Source organism: Pelodiscus sinensis, chromosome 1 (genome assembly GCF_052426305.1).
Source record: "Pelodiscus sinensis isolate ZL-2025 chromosome 1, ASM5242630v1, whole genome shotgun sequence".
In the NCBI taxonomy this organism is placed as follows: domain Eukaryota; kingdom Metazoa; phylum Chordata; order Testudines; family Trionychidae; genus Pelodiscus; species Pelodiscus sinensis.
The window spans coordinates 334,154,431-334,175,725 of record NC_143052.1 but is presented as its reverse complement, the minus strand read 5'-3'; the positions used below and the strand labels follow the sequence as shown (position 1 = coordinate 334,175,725).

Sequence of the window (21,295 nt, the reverse complement as noted above, 5' to 3'; positions counted from 1 at the left end):
AAGTATCTTCACACTGATAAGCTCTAGTACACTAATTGATGTATTAAATTGAGCAAAATTGAGCTAAAAGAGCCATTTTGGTCTACCAACTGCATATTTAAAAACTTAAAATATTATTATAGTTGTTAAAAAATTAAAGATTTTACATCATCAGATTGTTAATATAGGTTTTCAGATTGTTAATATAATGTAAAATTTTAATCATAGATTCTATGATTAAAATTTTACATTATATTAGCAGTCTGAATTAGGCTGTCTTGAAAAAAAGACTGGAAATGTATAGGTTTTAAGGCCAGAAGGGATCATTATGTTTACCCAATTTGATGATCTGAGTAAGACAATGGAATTTCACCCAGTAATTCCAGCATCAACTGAGTATGTTGTGAGTAAGCTACACTTTAACATCCAATTAAAAAAAAAGTCCATAGTGAAAAATGTGCAATTCAGAGGTAAGGCTCTATCTTTAAAGTGACACTGTCTTAACTCACCTGTTGTTAATAAGTATATTAGGTAAGCCTCATAGTGGAGTAAGATGACATGTTCACAGCACAACAGGATGACTTAAAGCAACATTATGAGGGGGTTATTTTTCTCCATAAATATTTCTATTTTTATTACAGTTAATTAAAAAGAATTTACTAAATCAGTGACTAATATTAATAAAGAATTGTATAAATTTGATATTTTGTTTCTACTCTGCAATCTTTGCAATATGATCAAAGTAAAACTTTAAGTGGGATTAATAATTTGTTTGGTTTTACAATTATTTACACCAGAAATTATGAATCATGGAACAGAGATAGAAGAAGATATTTGATGATCATGGGAACTGCACTTTGCCAAAGTTGTGTCTAAATCCACTGTGTTACATATTTATGAGAGAAATAAGACACACATACCCTGAGACCAACACAACCACAATAATACTATAAACAAATATTTATGTGGTGAACCTATATGTGTAAGAAGAAAAACATGGGGCTGTTTTTTAATGCAAAATTGCTGTTATGAAAGTAATTTAAACTTTTATATTCTAACACACAAAAAAGCCAAGCTTGTTGAAATCATGTAACTTTCCTAACAAAAAACATTTTTGATAACTCGGAGCTTAAATGTTTCACTGACAAAGTGCAATGAAATGATCTTTTACATTTATTCTTGCTGCAGGTGGTGGTGGAGTTACCTGCTGTATGTTTAAAAGAAAGGTATTGGGTTAAAAACTTTAAAAAAAACAAATCTTACTAATGTTACAATCATTTTAGAATATTATAACAAAGGTTTTATGGCTTACTTTGCACTATATACGCTGTTTCTACTGTAATTTAGATATATAAATTCATTTCAAACTCTCTTTTGTTCTTAGTTTTAAGTTTTCTAAAGCCTGATTTTTTACAAAACCTAATTTTTAGATCAAATCTTAAAATGTTGTTAAATGTTTGAGGTATTTTAAGTACAATTGTGAATGCATAAATTGTTTCCTTCCGTACAAAAAAACCCCAATTATTCCCCACCATTAAAATGTTTTTAAATTTCAAATTGCAAGTACTAGAAATCTGCAATTTAAAAAAGATAGCTATAAAATGAGATAGGAAACTTCATAGCCCACCTTTCTTTTTGACTGGCATTCTTAGTCTTACTTCCGGTACTGGATGCAAGTGCTTATTTACTGGTATCAATGATGTCCCACTAGAATCAGCTTGTAAGCCCAAGAACTAGGTATTTGTTCAAATTACTTAAACAGTTCAGTTAGGAAATAAAACTTCAATCTTCTTTTTTTCTAGCAGTACTCACTATTTCCTCCAAGTAAACTTCAAGTGCCTCCCACAGAAAAAGAAGTTTTGAATTTTGCAAGAGTGGTTTTCAATTTCTGTAAAATATTTTTGAATCTATAAAAATACAAGAGAAAAGCCTCCTTGGGATATAAAACCCTATAATAACTCCTCTTCTGGCAGCAAAAGTTTGTCAGTTACAATTTTATGTAAGACGATTAAGGCACAATCCATCTCTAGGCAGCTGTCATAATATTCCACCTGAACCAGTTCAAAGCCATCTGAATTTCAGGACTAAATTCACAAATAATCCAAATAAATTTCTGGTGGAGAACAAAAGCGATCAAAAATAATTGTCCAAACTCCTTTCACTGGAATTTGGGTGAATGTTGCTAGTTATGTACAGCTGTACTGGGTGTATACACAGACTGAAAAGGTTCCCTTTTTCATCACTGCAAAGATGCTTTCAAATCTCTCTCTTAACCAACAGAAATCACTCGCCAGTCACTTTCATTTTTATTCTCTCCAAGCCACCCAGCCTTATGGTCTTTAATGTCCCTCTGATCCTCCCATATACTGTATTAAAAGAGAGGATTGAAAAGAAGGAAAGCAATCCCTTCCAATGGAATTATTAAAGTGACAGTTCTGCTCACTGGGCACTTTGGCAGAGCAGATTGTGTTATTCTGGAGCCATTTACTTCATGCCATTTCTTTCCTTGCAAAGCAGCCGCCTAATGAAGGAGGAGCAGAGAGGGTTTGGAGCACAACTTCACAAAAGGTTAATTTTCAGAGATGCTGCAGTATCGGTGGAATAAAGAAAAAAGCAAGCCATGAAATGAGTCCAGAGTTTCCACACACAAGGGCGCAGCTGGTTGGCCTCAGTATAAGCCCTTCTCTCCCCCTTGATCAGCAGAAGAGACGAATTTGCCCCCATCTAGATTGTTAAGAAAGGTATGAAAATGTCATGCAGCCTCCAAATGTTTCCCTGCATGCATGAGGAGCCGTGGTGCATGTTACATAACTGCTTTGCATTTATCTTCTAAGAAAGATGGACACTGTGTTTGGGGGCTGTTCTGTTCTGCTCTTTAACGTTCACCATTCGGACCGGGACCTCTCGCTCTCTGTTTCCCACCACACAGACAAATCTTTCCCCTCGTCCTCGTCGAGGGGGGCTCGTCAGGTCTGTTGCGGTGAGTGTAGGGCGGCCCCGCTTGGTTCTGGACCGCGGGGAGGTCAGGTGAGGGGGGAGAGGGAGCGGGGCAGGGGCGGGACTGGATGAGGAAGGTGGGGAGGGAGCCGGGAGCTGGCAGGCGGCTAAGCGAGGCGGCGAGACGGTAGCGGCTGGGCGGGAGGCACCGCGGGCAGCGCCTAATGGGATGCTGAGGCCTGGGGCAGATGAACGGCCGCAGACTCCGCCCGTGTCAGCCGATTACCCCGAGGGCTGAGGGGCCCCCATTGAGGACACGGCTAAGGGGAGTCTCCGCATCTCCAGCTGCAGGGTCCCGGCTCAGCCCCGTCTCCATGGAGGAGCCGCCGATGCCGTCGCCATCCTCCTCCCCTAGCAACGAGAACCGGGCCCACCACCGATCCCGCCCCCTCCAATGGCGTAGCCATTCACGAGTCTCCATGCTGGGCCTGCGGGGCCCGCCCAATCATCGACGCCTTCCGAGCGCGTGCCGGGACAGCTTCACCTCGATCATGTGACTGGACAAGATGGCGGCCCCCACAGGAGGAATGTGACGGGGAGGGGCCATGTGTGGGGCCTGTACGGTTAGGACTTCCAGCGGCGAAGGAGCTGTCGCAGGCTGGCTGCTGGGGTAGAGTATCCAGCACAAGGTAAGAGAGGGGCAGCGGGGCATGACGCTGCTTCACAGAGCCTGGAGGGACCTCCTGAGACAGACCAAAATCGCATCTGGCCAGCTCCAAGGCAGAAGCTGAGCAGCACGGGAGAAACCTGGCCTCAAGGTCGAGCTGGGTCTGCGATAGGATGAGAGATCAGTTTGAAGTGGGACCCTGGCCACACAGCCGCAGGCGCCACTGGGCTAGTAGGCTAGTGATGCATGAAGACATGGACAGCAAAAGACCTTAAAAAGGGGGAGTGTAATGTCAGAAAGGGGACCTACACAAAAATGAGGTTAGTTCAACAAAAATTAAAAGGTACAGTGACAAAAGTAATATCCCTATAAGCTGAATGGAAACTTTTCAAAGATACCATAACAGAAGCCCAATTTAAATGCACCTCAAATTAAAAAACACAGTAAAACAGGGATACACAACTTTGGAAGCCCTAAAAACCACGGTGATACTCTCAGTACATGCTGAGGGCTGCAACTTAACAAGTGTGGTTGTAAATAGCTTTTCACACTGTCAGGCATGAACACAAAGATTAAGTCAAGACTACACAACGGCCGGGCCCCATTTAAGTCAGTTCTGCTGATATTAATAAAATGCAATATTTACCTGATTTCCACCCATATGACAACACTTTCAATGAGCAATGACAGTCCAGGAATTTAACTACTAAAAGGCATAGCAACAGAAGACCATTATATTGACTCACCATTGTGAAGCATGTTCCCAATGGAAGCCATGTTCAAAGGATCTACCTGTGGACTGCATGTTGAGCCCCACGTAAACCCAAACTGCACCGTGGACTGCAAACAAACAAGTCACAGGCTGCGTGTTCCCCTCGGGCTGCTTGTTGAGTAGCCCTGCAGTCAGAGAACCAAAAAAGTGCACCCATGGCTTGGCTTAACCAAGTTAAAGAAATAATAAGAGATAAAAAGGCATTATTTAAAAAGTAGAAGTTAAATCCTAGTAAGGAAAATAGAAAGGAACATAAAATCTGTCAAATTAACTGTAAAAATATAAGAAAAACCCAAAAAGGAGTTTGAAGAACAGCTAGCCAAAAAATCAAAAAGTAATAATAAAATGTTTTTAAGTACATCAGAAGCGGAAAACCTCAAGATGCCAAAGGAGCACTCAAAGATGATAAGGTCATTGTGGAGAAACTAAATGAATTCTTCGCTTCGGTCTTCACACCTGAGGATGTAGGGAAGATTCTAAAATGTGAGCCATTCTTTTTAGGTGACAAATCTGAGGAATTCTCACAGATTGAGGCGTCATTAGAGGAGGTTTTAGAAGAACAGTAACAAGTCATTGGGACCAGATAGCATTCACCCAAGAGTTCTGAAAGAACTCAAATATGAAATTGCAGAACTATTAACCGTGGTTTGTAACCTATCCTTTAAATCAGCTTCTGTACCTAATGATTGGAAGATAGCTAATGTGACTTCAGTATTTAAAAAGGGCTCCAGAGGTGATCCTGGCAATTATAGACCAGTAAGTCTAATGTCAATACTGGGAAAATTAGTTGAAACTATAACAGTGGTCTCCAATCTTTTTAAGCACAAAATCACTTTTTGAATTTAAATGCAATCCAAGATTTACCTCAAATATAAATACCCTTGCCCTGCCTCCTTCCTGCCCCTTCTCTGAGGCCCTGCCCCTGCACATTCCCTACCCCCTCCTTCCCCATCCTCTCTCCCTTTCACTAGGCTGAGATGGAGGGTTGGGGCACAGGCTCTGGTCTTGGATTAACAGATTTGCAGTGTGAGGGGCTCTGAGCTAAGCCTGGGGCAGGCAGCTGGGATGTAGGAGGGGGTTCTAGGTACAGGCTCTGGGAGGGTGTTTGGATGCAGGAGTGCTTCGGGTTAGGGCAAGGGCTTGGGGTGTGGGAGGAGGTTTATGACTGGGGTAGGGTTTCAGGATTTGGGCTCCAGCTGGGCACCAGTTACCTCAGTTGGCTCCTTGCTGGTGGTGCAGTGGGACTAAGGCAGGCTCACCCCTGCCCTGGCCCTGTACCACTCGATTAAGCAGCCAGCAAACTCCTTCCCAAGTCTTGTTGTACCCCCTCTGTTCTTTGTGGAAAAAGGTTATAGAGTGGGAGGGGGCACCTTGACATGAGTACCTCTTCTCTCCCTCCTCTGTATAAAAAGAGGAAGCTCCTGAGGGGACAGCTCCAAAGCAAAGGGCAGGAGATGTACAGCAGTGCGGGGAGGAGCAGCTGAAGTGCTGGCACTTGATAGCCTCTTGGCCAAACCAATCAGGATCACCTGTTAGAGACTCCAAGCTCCGTCAGTAGATCCAGATCTACTGGTTGGTAACCACTGAACTACAGTAAAGAATTAAAGTGTCAGACACATAGATGAACATGTTGGGGAAAAGTCAACATAGTTTCTGTAAAGGGAAATCATGCCTTACAAATCTGCTAAAATTCTTTGAGGGGGCCAAGAAAGACAGGGATCCAATAGATATAGTGTACTTACATTTCCAGAAAGCCTTTGACAAGGTCCCTCACGAAAGGCTCTTAAGTAAAGAAAGTTGTCATGGGATAAGAGGTAAGGTCCTCTCATGGATTGATAATGGGTTAAAAGACAGGAAACAAAGGGTAGGAATAAATGGTAAGTTTTCCAAATGGAGAGAAGTAACTAGTGGTGTTCCCCAAGGGTCTGTCCTGGGACTAATCCTATTCAAGTTATTTATAAATGATCTAGAGAAAGGGGTAAACAGTGAGGGGGCAAACTTTGCAGATGATACCAAACTGCTCAAGATAGTTAAGACCAAAGCAGACTGTCAAGAGCTTCAAGAAGATCTCACCAAACTAAGTGATTGGGCAACAAAATGGAAAATGAAATTTAATGTTGATAAATGTAAAGTAATGCACATTGGAAAAAATAATTCCAAATCTATGCCCAATATGATGAGAACTAATTTGGCTACAACTACTCAAGAGAGAGATCTTGGAGTCACTGTGGATAGTGTCATGATTATGAGGGTTAACCAGCAGCCTGGGGATTAAGGGGTTAACTACTCCTAGCCAGGTGGAGTGACCAGTAGGAACGTACGTGGGACTTTCAATCTGGGACAAAGGAATTTGGGTTTTTTCCTTTGTCCTTTTGTCTCTCTGTGAGAGTTCTCTGCAGCTACAGAGAGGGACAAGCATGTCTCTCTCTCTCCAAGACACCATTCTTCATTTTCTGTACGTAGGGTAAAGTTTAGGTAGTTTCGTTAGGTTTTATTGTTTTAAGGATTGGGTATGGGATCTGAGATCTGGCACTCCTTAAAAGATGTTTTGGCTTTTCTTTATAACTAAGTTCTAGGCCCATGGAGTTTCTCCATGGCTACATCTACACTGGCCCCTTTTCCGAAAGGGGCATGCTAATTTTAAACTTCGTAATAGGGAAATCCGCGGGGGATTTAAATAAAGATGTCCGCCGCTTTTTTCCGGCTTGTAGAAAAGCCGGAAAAGAGCGTCTAGACTGGCCCGATCCTCCGGAATAAAGCCCTATTCCGGAGGATCTCTTATTCCTACTTTGAAGTAGGAATAAGAGATCCTCCGGAATAGGGCTTTATTCCGGAGGATCGAACCAGTCTAGACGCTCTTTTCCGGCTTTTCTACAAGCCGGAAAAAAGCGGCGGACATCTTTATTTAAATCCCGCGGGGGATATTTAAATCCCCCGCGGATTTCCCTATTACGAAGTTTAAAATTAGCATGCCCCTTTCGGAAAAGGGGCCAGTGTAGACGTAGCCCATGAGTATATTTTGTTACCTCCCTATCTAGTCATTATGTTTGCAACAGGAATATGGTTGTAATAATAAAAGTTCTTTCTTTTCTTTTTATTAACCGGGCAGTGGTTAATTGTGTGCCTTGATTTTTATTTTAGAGGTGAGATTTCCCAAATGATCTTCCCCCTGATTTCTTTATCAACATTTGGGTGGTGGCAGCGGAAGTTTTGTTCCCAAGATCTAGGTTTTTAAGATTTTGGGGGAAGTTTTATACCAAAGCCTGGTAGATAAGGCTTTGGGGTACACTTGCTGGCCCCCACTTCTGCATTTATCATGCCAGAGTGGGGAAGGAGCCATGACAGATAGTTCTCTGGAAACATCCACTGAGTGTACAGCAGCAGTCAAAAAAAGCAAATAGAATGTTAGGAATCATTTAAAAGGGGATAGAAAATAAAACAGAAAATATCTTATTGCCTCTATATAAAACCATGGTACGCTCACATCTTGAATATTGTGTACAGATGTGGTCTCCTCAGCTCAAAGAGGAGAGGAGGTTCAGAAAAGGGCATTGGAAAAGGTTCAGAAAAGGGCAACTAAAAAGATTAGGGGTTTGGAATGGGTTCCATATGAAGAAAGATTAAAAAGACTTGGACATTTCAGCTTAGAAAAGAGGAGACTAAGGGGGGATATGATAAAGGTCTATAAAATCATGACTCGTGGAAAAAGTGAATAAGGAAAAGTTATTTACTTATTCCCACAATATAAGAACTAAGGGTCACCAATTGAAATTAATTGGTAGTAGGTTTAAAACAAACAAAAGGAAGCTTTTCTTCACACAGCGCATGGTCAGCCTGTGGAACGTCTTGGCAGAGGAGGTTGTGAATACCAAGCCTTTAACAGGGTACAAGACAGAACTAGATAAATTCACGGAGGTTAGGTTCATCAATGGCTATTAGCCAGGATGGGTAGGAATGGTGTCCTTAGCCTCTGTCAGGCTTGGAATGGGTGATGGGAGAGGGATTGCTTAACGGGGAGGCTGGGGAATGAAGGTAGAGGCAGAGCCATTGTGCCCTCACTTGGGAGGTTATTACTGAAATCTTGAAAGTTAAAGAACAGTATAATTAGGTGCAAGCAAAAACAACTCTAGTTATAAAGTCTCAAAGGGGTAACCGTGTTAGTCTGTAACTTTCAAAACGAGTAGTCCTGTGGCACCTTAGGCTATGTCTACACTACCAGGTTATTTCAAAATAAGTTCTCAAAATAATAACTTTCAAAACAACTATTTCAATATAAATTTATTCCTCTTCACAAGCAGGAGTTATTATTTTGAAATAACAAGATCATTATTTTTGAAGTAGTGTGGATGCTCACCTTGTTATTTTGAAATTAGGAGAGTTATTTCAAAGTAACTCCCTAGTGTAGACAAGCCCTGAGAAACTAACAAAATATATAGTATCATGATTAAAATCCGCCTCATCACATGAGCTGAAAGCTCTAGTTATGTGACTAGTGTTAAACAAGGAGTCAGATTTGTTTGTTATGCTCAGATTGAAGTGAGATAGTTAACACCTGCAAAACACTTTATGAATTCTCTGTGTTCTCTTCAGCAGCTCTTCACTAAGTAGAAACAGGAGTGGGCCAGGTCATCACGCTCTTCAATATAAGTTTGGGGATATCATCTGAGAGAAAATTTACAGCCAATTTATAAGTCAGGTGGCTCAGGAAGAAAGTTTGAAGGCTGACGTTATCTTGTTGTTCAGTAGACTCTCATAGGTATGAACACGGTAGGAATAGAGTTTGTAATTCTGAAATATTCCTAACACTGAACAAAATATTAATGTTTTTCTTTTAAGAGTTTTCAACTGAGCATTGACTCATGGTGGTTGTGGACTCTTCATCATTGGAGATTTTAAAGAGCAGGTTATAACAACACCTCTCAGAGATGTCCTAGATGGTACTTGTTCCTGCCATGAGTGCAAGGGACTGGACTTGATGGCCTCTTGAGGTTCCTTCCAGTTCTATGATTCTGTGACTTAATATGCCTTTGAAACTTTAGTATGCAGAAGAAAAGTGCTGCTTTCCCTTTGTTTGGTAGTTTCATTTAACATATCTAAATTTTTGTTAGTCTCTAAGGTGCTGCAACTTTAGGAAACTCTCCCCACTGCTCATCCTTACCTTTATTTAAAACTAGGAGATTTACTCCATGTTGCTCAGGTGCATAACTATTAAGTTGTTTGTTTATATACAAGGCAAATGTACATGCTTTATTTAAATGATTGTATTTTAAAAAAATACAGTATTTTTTATGAAGTTAATTGTCATTTTGAGTTTATTAAAAAAGGAATTGTTAACATTTGTGTCTTTAATTTTTTTAATATTTTTAAATGGGAATTCCATCAAGTGTATTTTTTTCTTCATTCCTATAAACGCTTATCATTCACTATGTTTTAACAAAAAGGCTATAATCAATTTTGTGTACAATAACATTGTCTTCTAATTTTCAGACTGCAAGCATTGATTTAACGTAAGGGTTTGGTTGTGCCAAAACAGCGTACTACTCTAAATTTCTTTTTTTTAATCTCTGAGATTAACTGACAATGCAATCTTATTCCAGGTTCATCCTGTTTTTCTGGCTCATCTTGATTCAGTCTCTTTTAACATTTGCTCAGTTATGTGAATTTTGAGGAATGTACTTGATTTGGTGATTCTGTCTCTTGTTTGGTATTATGAGAAGCAACTCCATTCCAGGCACATCCTGTTTTCATGGCACAACCAAACCCTTACGTTGTTGAAGTTATGATCAGAGGAAGCTGTATACTGAATTTGGTGGTCTTAGCTCCTACCTTTTAGGAGGAGTTCTTGATAAAAACAAACTGTAAAATATATAGTAGATAGCACAAGTGCATCAACACTGATAGTTTGGTTTAAACAAAATCCTTGCAGTATCTGAACCTATTAGGGATGTTAAATCAAGCAATCAATGGAATTTCCATCAACTACTCGATTAGTTGATAAGGGGGTTCACTGTGGCTCTAATTTTTAAATGTATTAAGAGTTCTGCTCTTATTACGTTTATAAAGCAGAGACGCAGTGTCTGGGACCCGGCGTGAGCTGGGACTGCTCAGTCCCGGCTCATTCCATTTTCTCCACTGTACTTCTGCCTCCCGCGGAGACATTGCTGGGGGGAACCGGCATTTAAGCTGGACATTTTTAGCTGGATCATATCCTTTCAATCTCTTGAGGGCTTTTACATTCTTGAGACATTAAGCATTGTCATGCAAAAAATCTAGTTATGTTGTTGAAGCATCATTTAAAACACAAAACTTTTGTTTCTCACTCTATGAACCAGAGCCTCAAAATGGAACGAAGAGAGCTTGAACTAAATTCACCACAGGAAAGTCCAAGTCTTCGCCATATCACACGAAAGGAAGTTCTTCTAAAAATGTTTGCTCGACTTCCAGAAGCAGATCAGTAAGTGATGTTCCTGTCTTCATATATTTTACCAACTAGTGATTGTGACTTTCTTTTTTGTTTTTCATTTCCAAAGATCTTGAATTGCATTTGAATTGTAAATGGTGACTTCAGGGAAATAGCTAAACTAGCTAGAGCTCAATGTTTTCTTTACTTTAAAGGGAATCCCCTTGCACTGTCTAGCCAAATCTCAGGTGGTACTATGAAAGGAGATGCAGAGTGCACTGAACTGCTATATCCCTTTCCCACAGGTGGATGGGAAATGGAGAAAAAACATGTTCCACTCCTTCCAGCACATGGAATGGCACAGCTACATTGTCTACTCAGGGAGAATATGCTCTGCCCAGTGTAAGCTCATGCATCATTCCCTACCCAGAACAGCAGGGGAACCAGGAGGAATATTGTGGCAGAGGCATGATAAATCCCTTATATTGGAGCTTGTTGCTAAGCACTTAGTTGCTCTACATCAATTATATATATATTTTAGACTTGTGCATCTGTCTGTCTGTGAGTCTTTGTTCAAGAATGTCTCATAAACGATAAGAGCTAAGACCACTAAATTTGGTATGCAGCATCCTCTTCTCCTAACTTAAAGTGAGGTAAGGGTTTGGTTGTGCCAAGAGAACGAGAGTCCCAGGAATTGGGCTTTTTTCCATATCATGGCAAGGGAAGGACATAGAGAGGAGGGATGCAATACTGAGAGTGACCACTGGGGGCAGCATATCACCAAGACAATGGCCAGCAGGAGTGGGGTTCCACCATTTTCCCTGTCATCAGACTGAATGCGTAGCTCCCCTTCTCCCCCCTGCCTCAAACCCCTCTCCCCTTGCCGGAGAGCTGGAGGTGGGGGAAGGCCTCTGCCAGCTGGGGCAGCCAGGGGCAAACAAAAGGCCCCCAACAGCTAGGGGCAGGGGGGAGTGTGAAAGCCCAATTGGATGGCTTACCTGCAGGAGCAAGGTGAGTTCTTGACCGACTTTAAGGAGTGTGTCTGTGTTCCTGGTTCAAAATGATCCCACCGCTCTACCATCATTTCAGGGCTGTTCCCCACTCTGGAACTCAGGCTATGTCTACACTGTAGCATTTTTGGAAGAGAAAATGCAGATGAAGCGCTCATTAGCATTTCTTGCGCTCTCATTTGCATAGTCTCTTCCGATCCGTTTTGCAGAAGAGGTTTTTGCAGAAAAAAACGCAGTGTAGACTGGAACATTTTGCACAAAAAAACCCTTTTGAGCTAGATCCTGTATACCTCCTTTTTTGAGGGATAAGGGATCTTGTACAAAAGGTTTTTTTGCACAAAATGGCCCCGTCTACACTGCGTTTACTCCTCATTTTTTGAGGAGTACAGAATCTGCCGAAAAAGCTCCCCGCTGTCGGCAGAGCCGCGGCTATACTTTACTTTAACTTTCGACACTGAGCCTGATCGGCACAGCGTCGGAACATCAATATGCAAATGAAGCCTGGGATATTTAAATCCCGGGTTTATTTGCACTTCCCAAGTGCTTGATTTGCCTCCCTCTGTTGGCAGAGGGATGCAGTCTAGACATAGCCTCAGAGGCATGCAGATACACACAGACAGATGTTCCAGGATACAAGAATCAAATCATCACCTTAAAAGAAGTGATTTTTATTACAAAACAAAAGATAAAGTGTATAAAGCTTACTTGCTAGATGTTACAGAGCAATTAAGGAGAATAAATTAAAACAATAGAAAATCTCTGTCATAATGCTTAGATGGTAAAGGGGGAGCCGAGGCATAGATTCACACAGAGCAGTTCAAAGCAAACCACAAAATAAAGAAAAATTATTCTGAACGTGACTGAATTCACATTTCCCTGCTACTTACTTCTTATTTTCTCTTTGTTCAGTTCACTCCCATGCTCTGAATTCTGTGGGGGCATGGTAGTCCTGCCTGGGTTTAAATCATTCTGTATCTTTCAACTTCTGGTTTATCTCTCCCACACAAAGCAAGCCTGCAGGGAACCTATATCCAATTCAAATTGCAGCCCTCTATCTCGGGTTCTCCGGGCCCTCTGGCCAAAACCTTTCCTGACTACCTGAGTTAACCCCTTAGTCAGCAGGTGATGGTCAGTACACCTCCTGTTTATTACAGGACAGCAGGCTTCAGCAGTGGAACTTTGGCTGTGTGACCCTGGGCTCCAATTACAGGGTAGCAGGTACTGAGGTAGCTCCGGCCATGTGGCCCTGGTCTCTAGGTACAGGCATTCAGCCTCTGGTCCCTGGTTCCAGCTGTGTGGCAGGCACTGGCCTCCGATTCCTGTTCCAGACTTCAGGTTTGCAACAGCGGGTATTGGCCCCAGGCACTGATGCCCATCTGCACGACAGCAAGTTCCAACCATAGGGCTTTGAGTGCTAACTACTAGCTCTGGATGTGGGGTTTTGACCCCTAGCTCCCAGTTCTGGCTGTTCTCCCAGGTGCCAAAACCCAGCCCTGGCCATAAGAAGCATGTTCTGACTGGGGCTTTGGGTGCCAACCCCTCGCTCCAGCTGCATGGTGGCATGTGGCCCTAGCTGCGGTGCGGGTCCCTTGTCCCATCTGCATGGTAGCAGGCACTGACCCACAAATGTGCACACGGCTGCCTGGAGCCCCAGCATCGGGCTGCCTGGTGGAACCACAGTAGCGATGGCTGCCCAGCAGATTGACAGGGCAGTGGAGATCCAGCTGGGAGGCCAATGATAGAGCTGGGGAGCTGGTGGCAGGGATCCAAAATGACCTCCTCTGGTCCAGAAAAATCCCTCATCCGGGACCAGTCAGGTCCTAAGGGTGCCGGACCAGAGAGATCAAACCTATAGTTAATATTGACTTGAAAAAAATGAACTGGGATCTAAAACCCTATATTGCTTAAGATGTGATTGCGCTTTTGCTGTTTAATGCCAAGGCTATGCTTCAATGTATTGGTCACTTTTTCCAGACAGCTTTTTATGTGGGGGTTTCTCACATAACCTAGGGTTTTTTATTAGAACGCTACCTAGGGAAGCACAAATGATCATTACTTTTACTGTACCAAATCAGTTATTCCTTCAAAAGTGTATTTTTACCGCTGTGAATTGCATATAACTTTTGTCTGGATATGCATATGGCCCCCTATAACTGTTGAATCTCAGTTTTAGAAGATAACCTTTCATAAGAATGGCCACACTGGGTCAGATCAAAGGTCCATCTAGCCCAATATCATGTCTTTCAACAGACGCCAATGCCAGATGCCCCAGAGAGAGTGAATGGAATAGGGAATCATCATGCAATCCCTCGCCTGTCAGCCATTCCCAGCCTCTAACAGAGGTTGCTACCCATCCTGGTCTAGTCATTGATGGCCCTAACCTTCATGAATGTATCTAGTTTGTTCTTGAACCCTGTTAAAGTCCTGGTCTTCACAATCTACTCTGGCAAGGAATTCCACAGGCCGACTGAGCACTGTGTGAAGAAAAACGTCCTTTGTTTTAAACCTGCTACCTATTGATTTCATTTGGTGACTCCTAGTTCTTACAATAGTCAGGAGGATTTATTGCCATGGTGTCCGGACAGGCCTCTCCTCTGTCGATGATGGTAACCAGAAGGCTGCTTGCATGTGTGCTCAATGATGTGGGCCCAATGACCACCGCAGACCTCAAGAGGGCCCCCAAAGACCAAAAATCAGATAAGGATCAAAAGTGTCCAACGGGTTTATTTTTAAGCAAAGTACAGTAATAGTTGTCAGTAGACTCCATCAAATCACTACACACATATACTTACAACAGTGGCCTCAGCACAACCAGTGGGAAACTCCCACTGCTCCCCAGCTGGACAAAGTGTGTCTCCCCAAGACACCACATTTATATACATGTGCAAACAAGTTACACTACTTAGATACCCACCCATCACCCTGTATCTGAGGGCTACTCAGCATGCGGCCCATTTGTTTGCACTGCAGTTTGGGTTTACGTTGCGGCTTGGGTTAATATGTGTTTTAGTAGTTAAATTCCTCAACTGTTGTGAAGCCAAAACGGAAAAGTACTCCATATAATGGTCTTTTGTTTATATGCATTTTAACAGTTGAATTCCTGGACAGTTATTGCTCATTAAAAATGCTTTCATATGGGTGGAAATCGGGTAAATATTGCATTTTATTAATATCAGAAGAACTGACTTAAATGGGGCCTGTGTATTGTGTAGACCTGCCTTAATCTTTGTATTCATGCCCATCAGTGTGAAAAGATATTTGCATGTATATGCAACCACACTTAAGTTATGGCCCTCAACGTGTGCTGAGAGTATCATTGTGGCTCCTGGGGCTTCCAAAGTTGAGTAGTCCTGCTGTACCTCGTAATTTGATTAGAATGATTATCTCTATCCATTATGCTATCATTTTAGACCCTTTCCTGAACCTGGGTCTGTATCTGTGGGGAGCATGTACCGAGGTCTTTTTTAATGAGCTTGTGGTACCATATGCTTTCAACTTATGACCAGTACAAATTATTTTTCTACACCAGGGCCTATTACCAATTAGTGTTTTGCACTCTAACCCGTTTGTGCCAAGTTCTGTTAGCAGGGGCCTGCCTCTTGCTTAAAGCTTAGCTTTGCTTTGTTAGACATGTTTTGTCCATTGTTAGCTAGACCTGAGGCCTCAAAGCAGGCCTGTGCTGCATGGGCTTTTGTTTTAGGCTTTCGTCTCACTAAACTTCTTGTGGGAACAAGTAAATAACTTTTCCTTGTTCATTTTTTCCACATCAGTCATAATTTTATGGATCTCTATTATATCTCCCCACTCCCCTTAGTCTCCTCTTTTTTAAGTCCCAGTCTTTTTAATCTCTCCTCATATAGGACCCTTTCCAAGCCCCTACTCATTTTTGTTTGTTTTCTGAACCTTTTCCAACGTCAATATATCTCTCCACATAATTCACTTGACCAATTGTGCATACTTCAAGTTTACTTAGTTGTTCTTTCCTAATCCTCACCACTATCACAGTACAGGGCAGGGAATACTGTATTGGTTGCTTCTGAAAGTAGGAGGACTCCACTTTAAATAATCTTCAGAGTTGTAATTTAATATAGTATGTTCATAAAGATATGATAGCACTAAACAAATGTATTTTCTGTACACCACATAGTTGCTGAAATTTTTGACCTACTTTTTCCCCTCTTCCCAGGAAACTCTTAGAACATGGATCATACTTCATTGGAATAAACGGAGGCTTTTGTGGTTTAATAGCGAACAGTTTTTTCAGACGTATCCTAAATGTCACAGAGGCTCGATTTGCTTCTAGTTTGCCAATGGCTGTACTTCCATTCCTCACAACAGCAGCAGTTTACCATGCTGCTGTAACAGTACCTTTACTTTCAGGTACATTTTTTTAATTCCTTATGAAGTGCACTGTTTTCAATGCTTTCATGTCATAAAAACTGTCAGCATGTTTTATGTACAGTTAGTAGGTGAGGCTTGTTGTTGATCGGGCAAAGTCATTTTGGGTAGATTACACTTATAGGAAAGTTCAATAATTAAACATATGTAATAGAATTGTTATTAATGTGCTTGCAAAAGGAAAGTAAAAAATGTTTTACATTTGTAGGATTTCAACTTCAAACATTCATTTTATTGAATAATTACCGTACATAGTAAATTTGAATCAGAAACTCGTCAAGCTTCCATTACTCTTTCCGTAACTAATTTGAATTATTTTGTGATTTATAACAGTAAAAAATTTCTTTGCACTAAAATAGGGGTGGGCAAGAGGCCACTAGCTGGTCAGATTTGGCCCACGGCTGCCTCACCAGCACCCTTACTACAGAGCAGCTGCAGCCGCTTTAAATAGCAGGCTGCTAATTGCTATTGTGGAAGAAAACATTGTCCTCACTTTGCATTTGTAAGCAACAAGTAGCCAGAGGCAGTTTTATTATGAGCTGCAGCAAGGGAAAAAATGATTCAGATGGGGGGGGGTGGGGAAAAGCCCCCCCCCCCCTTTTCCAGGCAGATCTTCGAATACAAGCAATTATGAAGCAGTTTATATACTGTCCATTAGATATAATAACAATTAGTCTCCTTCCCATTACAAACACCAATGGCTAACAGTTATTTTGGTTCCACCCAGATGCTCCTTATCTCAAGGTCCCTGCCAGAGTCAGCATTCTATCCTTATCTCCGTATGGAGGCGAAGACAGCATCTTATTATAGCTCTTGTGTTGTCAAGAGTCAGAATTAGCTTACTCTTGCTCTCTTGCTAACAAGACCAAGATGGCTGCACACAAATTCCCTTTTTCCTGCTTCCACGCTATGCAGTCTGGACAAGGAGGTGAAAGTTTTGTGCGCTGTCTAGGGATGTAATAGTGTAGTTGATTAACTGTTAAGTAAAAGGTTATAGGTTAATGCTATAGACTGTACTCATTTCCCTCCCACTTCCCCCCCTTGCCAGTAAGTTTTTTTAGCAGGCTGGCCAGCAGCCCAGCTTAGTCCTGGCTTGTGACAGGTCTGTGACCCACCCCTGCTGCGGCGCTGCGTTTAAACCGTATTAAGAGCTGGGCAGGCAGATAGCGTGGCTCAGTTCTGGCTCGCACCGCCTCTGGGAGCTCAGACCCACTCCAGACAAGGACTGCTGCCACCCTGTGCTGCTGCCTCTTCATCAGAAGCAGCAGGACAGGGTTAACAAGCAGCCAGTCCACAAGGGGAACTGGTTTTTAAACTGGCTCCATTTGCAGACCAGCTCCCACCTGGAACCCTGTGCTGCTGCTGTGATAGAGGCAGCAGCGCAGAGTGGCAGGGGGCTCCTCAGGTGTCAGACCAGAGAGCACTGGCTGCCAGCCCTGCCTCTGGGGACTATAGAATAGTCAGCTAATTGATAAGAATTTCTGAGGTTACTCAACTATTCAATTAGTGGATATTTAATATCCCTAGCACTGTCCCTGCACTCTAGCAAAATCCCTCAGCTCCCATTGGCCAGTTTCTGGCCAATAGGAGCTGAGAAATTTTGGTGACAGCAGGGGCAGCAAATGAAGCCTACTCTCTCCCTTTTCCCTGTGCTGGAACAGAGCCACATATGAAGGAGCTCATCCAGCACACAGGCAGGGAGCCTGTGTCAGGTTCTTGCAGAGCTGGCGGTTGAGAGCTGCCTAGGTAAGCACCTCCCACCCAGAGCCTACCTCTAGAACCCCAGCCCTTCTTCCCCAATACCTGCCCCCAAGCCACCACCCAAACCCTCTGTATCCCCTCTCCCCACCTCCTCAAGGTCACAATCCCCTCCCTTACCTTACGCCCCCTCTTACTCTCCTCCCCCAAGCCAGAGTCCTCTCCTGCACCCATACCCCTCCTGGACCCTGCCCCAGATCATAACCCCCTCCACCTACACTCCATGTCAGATACCACACTACCTCCTGCACCTTAGTCCTCTATCCCAAGCTCCCTTCTACACCCCATCCACTGTCCCAGAACCCGACCCCCCTCAACAGAAGTGTGGCCCTTGACCAATTACCAAAATCTTGGGAGTGGTCCCCTATTAAAATGTATTATCCATTCCTCCACTAAAATGACAGTTATCAGAGGGGTAGCCGTGTTAGTCTGAATCTGCAAAAGCGACGAGGAGTCCTGTGGCACCTTATAGACTAACTGAAGTGTAGGAGCATAAGCTTTCGTGGGCAAAGACCCACTTCGTCAGATGCCCACGAAAGCTTATGCTCCTACACTTCAGTTAGTCTATAAGGTGCCACAGGACTCCTCATCGCTTAAAATGACAGTTGAATAGGTAACTTGATTTTAATTTTCTTAGCAAATATGTTTATGAACTCTAATCAAAATAGTCATGACATTTTTTCTGATGGAAAAAAAATTATTTAAACCTTTAACCTAGCATATTCTGGTATAATAAGTAGTGTACTCGGCTAATTTATATGGCAGGATTGTTTATGCAAAATTTGGTATCTCTAGGTAATTGCAAAGTATGACTATTTTGCACAAACAAATCCACAAACAAACTGTTCAAAATATATAATACGTATCAGGAAAGCTTATGCTATTTCCAAAACAGTGAAGCAACGTTGTGTTGAAAACCTCACCTTGTACATGAACTTCCAGGTGCACAGAACACTGTCAAAAGACAACACTTTTATATTTATGCATATGCCAAAAGTAGGGGATTAAAGTGTAGGGATACGGATGGAGCCGATTTTTCTATGATGAGCTTCACTAATTTTTGAACATTTTACTATCAATGCTTCTGTCTTTCCAACTCCTTTGAATCAGTAATCTTTGTCATCCTGGTAATTCAATTTATAAGACACCTACTTGGCTTCAGTTTAGGTGCAATTACAGCAATACAAATTGGGTTATATTTAATTGAACTCTAGAGAGAGTGCTATACAATTGGTAGAATCTTCTGTTTAATCTCTTTAGTTGCAGTTCAGTATGACCATTTCTGCTGACAATACATTTTAAAAAACCTCAGGTTAAAATGTAACAGCAATGTAGATACTGTATTTTAACTGTGAAATGACTTGTCATTTAGGTGATCTAACATGTGCAACCTGTGCCATGGTCAGAGGAGGATTAATTGGATCTGTTATAGGTGGTCTATATCCTATTTTCTTGGCCATTCCTATAAATGCAGGACTTGCAGCCAGGTATGTGAAAATTGTGTCAAACTTCTGTTTCGTGTGACAGATTAATTCTACATAGTCCTTATCAAAGCACATGTGTCTATTTAAATCTTTTTGGATATTCATAGTAAAGAGAGTTTTAAGATGGAACAAGTAGGATTGCAAAATAATCTTTGGCAAAACAATTGCTATCCAACCCCATACTGGTTGTATAAGGAGTTCTACAGGTGAGTGGGATATGTGTTCTGTAGGAAAACCAGAGTTCCCTGAAATGTCAAACCAAATGTTTGAAGGTCTTTGAACAGAAGGTGGGTAACTAAACATACTTCTAACCAGTTGGAACTGAGGCTAGAGAGGCAGGCATATCTCAATATTGATTCCCTTCCATGATTCTAAGCAAATTAACACTCTGCCTCCACTTGACAAAAATGAGGGTAATAGTCACCTCTTGGGGTATTCTAAGGACTAATTTGTAAAGCACTTTGAAGATGAGCCTTATTATAAGTATTTATATTGTATTTCTAATCCAGAATACTAGAACACTGGTTCCTAGTACCCAAATAAGCTTGTACGTCTACACAACAATAAACCCATGGCTGTCTGAGTCAGCCTCAGGGTGTTCTTCCATTGCTGTATAGACTTCTGGCTTGGGCTAGAGACAGAACTGTGAGACCTAAAATTTGGGCTCCAGCAACGAAACATCCCTCCCTAACCTTTCATCCTGAGGTCCATGAGCCTGAGTTGGCTGGCATGGATCAGCCAAAACCGTCAGCTTTGTTTTGTATATGCACTCTCTACTCCCAACACCTAAACTTTGTGTAATAATTAATAGGGGACTTTTTTATGGTTGTGTTCTATACAGGTACAGCTCTGCTCCCTTGCCTGGAAAAGAGAATATGTTACACTTCTGGATTAAAGTTTCTAAACCAGTCTTTAAGAAGATGAGTTATGCTATACTTCTGCAGGCTGCATTTGGAATTTACCTCAGCTCAAGGGAGTATGGAATATTTATGAAAATGCTCCAGTTGACTGAACCAAACAGCAATCCTGAAGAACTCAAAGATTAAAACTGAAAAAATATCACCTCTTCCCCTGATTGGGGGGGTTACCACAATAAACCGTGAAACTAGAAAAGAAAGTGGTTTGTGGGATTTGTTTTAATACACAACATATTGTCTATTTTATTAAATTAGAAACTGAACCAGAGGATTTTGTTGTGTGCTACTTTTAGAGAGGAAATGCACAATCCAAACACTTTTTTAGAAAGCACAGTTCAGTGATTATTTATGACCCCTACTAACTTATACAGCAAAGTTTGAGCAGTTCTCCCGTTGTCAAGGAGTACTCATATCTTCCCCAAATGTACTATGAAATATATAAGCTGACTGTGTACCTGTCAAGTGAATCCAGAGGCAATATGTAGGACTAGGTCTGAAGAATTTCTACCTCCATTCATACTTAATTCAGTACTGAATTAGGGTCGTGGTTCATAGTCTTGAACTTAGTACTCTGATAAAGCAATTTAATACTTCTGTGGTGCCTCATACCTTTGACCTGCCTTATTTGAACACCTATTAAATCAATGGAAGTACACAAGTTACATGTATAACTGGATTTTCACTTACAAAGTTACAACCCAAAAAGCTATATTGGTGTGTAAGTTACTGTAACATAAGCATTGTATTTATTTTAGCTTCTAAGCCTCAATCTGTTCCAAGAACGTATCTAGATCAGTGGTTCTCAACCTGTGGTCCACAGACCCTTCATGGTCTGCAACAATACTGCAGGGGGTCTGTGGAAAGTTTAAAAGTAAGGATGGGGGCCCATCTACTTTCCAGAGTAGTAGAAATTTACAGATAGGCAAAGAAAGAACTGAGGTGTTTAAAAATATTCATTTTATATATTTTGACA

At 41.8% G+C, this 21,295-nt stretch overlaps 2 protein-coding genes across 14 annotated transcripts in view; one reads left to right on the top strand and one right to left on the bottom strand.

Moving 5' to 3' along the window:
- DLG2 (discs large MAGUK scaffold protein 2) overlaps window positions 1-3,364 on the bottom strand; it is a 1,584,089-nt gene extending 1,580,725 nt beyond the window's left edge. For 4 of the 7 annotated variants that reach the window (XM_075919421.2, XM_075919423.2, XM_075919426.2 and 1 more), the window contains exon 1: window positions 1,607-3,363. In XM_075919421.2, the coding sequence (XP_075775536.2) occupies window positions 1,607-1,625 (19 nt within the window). In that variant the 5' untranslated portion in view covers window positions 1,626-3,363. Of the gene's footprint in view, window positions 1-1,606 lie in introns of all 7 variants that reach the window. The other 3 variants (XM_075919430.2, XM_089775764.1, XM_089775765.1) reach the window with 1 other exon arrangement.
- Window positions 3,365-3,459: 95 nt separating this feature from the next.
- Window positions 3,460-20,590, top strand: LOC102449831 (transmembrane protein 126A). 7 transcript variants are annotated; one of them, XM_075919442.2, is made up of 6 exons: window positions 3,464-3,605; window positions 8,946-9,122; window positions 10,688-10,809; window positions 15,952-16,145; window positions 19,294-19,408; window positions 20,247-20,590. In XM_075919442.2, exons 2-6 carry the CDS (start codon window positions 9,114-9,116, stop codon window positions 20,449-20,451), a joined length of 645 nt encoding a protein of 214 aa, XP_075775557.2. In that variant the 5' UTR covers window positions 3,464-3,605; window positions 8,946-9,113; the 3' UTR covers window positions 20,452-20,590. The 7 variants fall into 7 exon arrangements, with proteins under 7 accessions (XP_075775562.2, XP_075775557.2, XP_075775560.2 ...); XM_075919445.2 differs by having other exon boundaries at window positions 3,465-3,605; window positions 8,946-9,051; XM_075919444.2 differs by having other exon boundaries at window positions 3,466-3,605; window positions 8,946-9,111.
- Window positions 20,591-21,295: the final 705 nt, after the last annotated feature.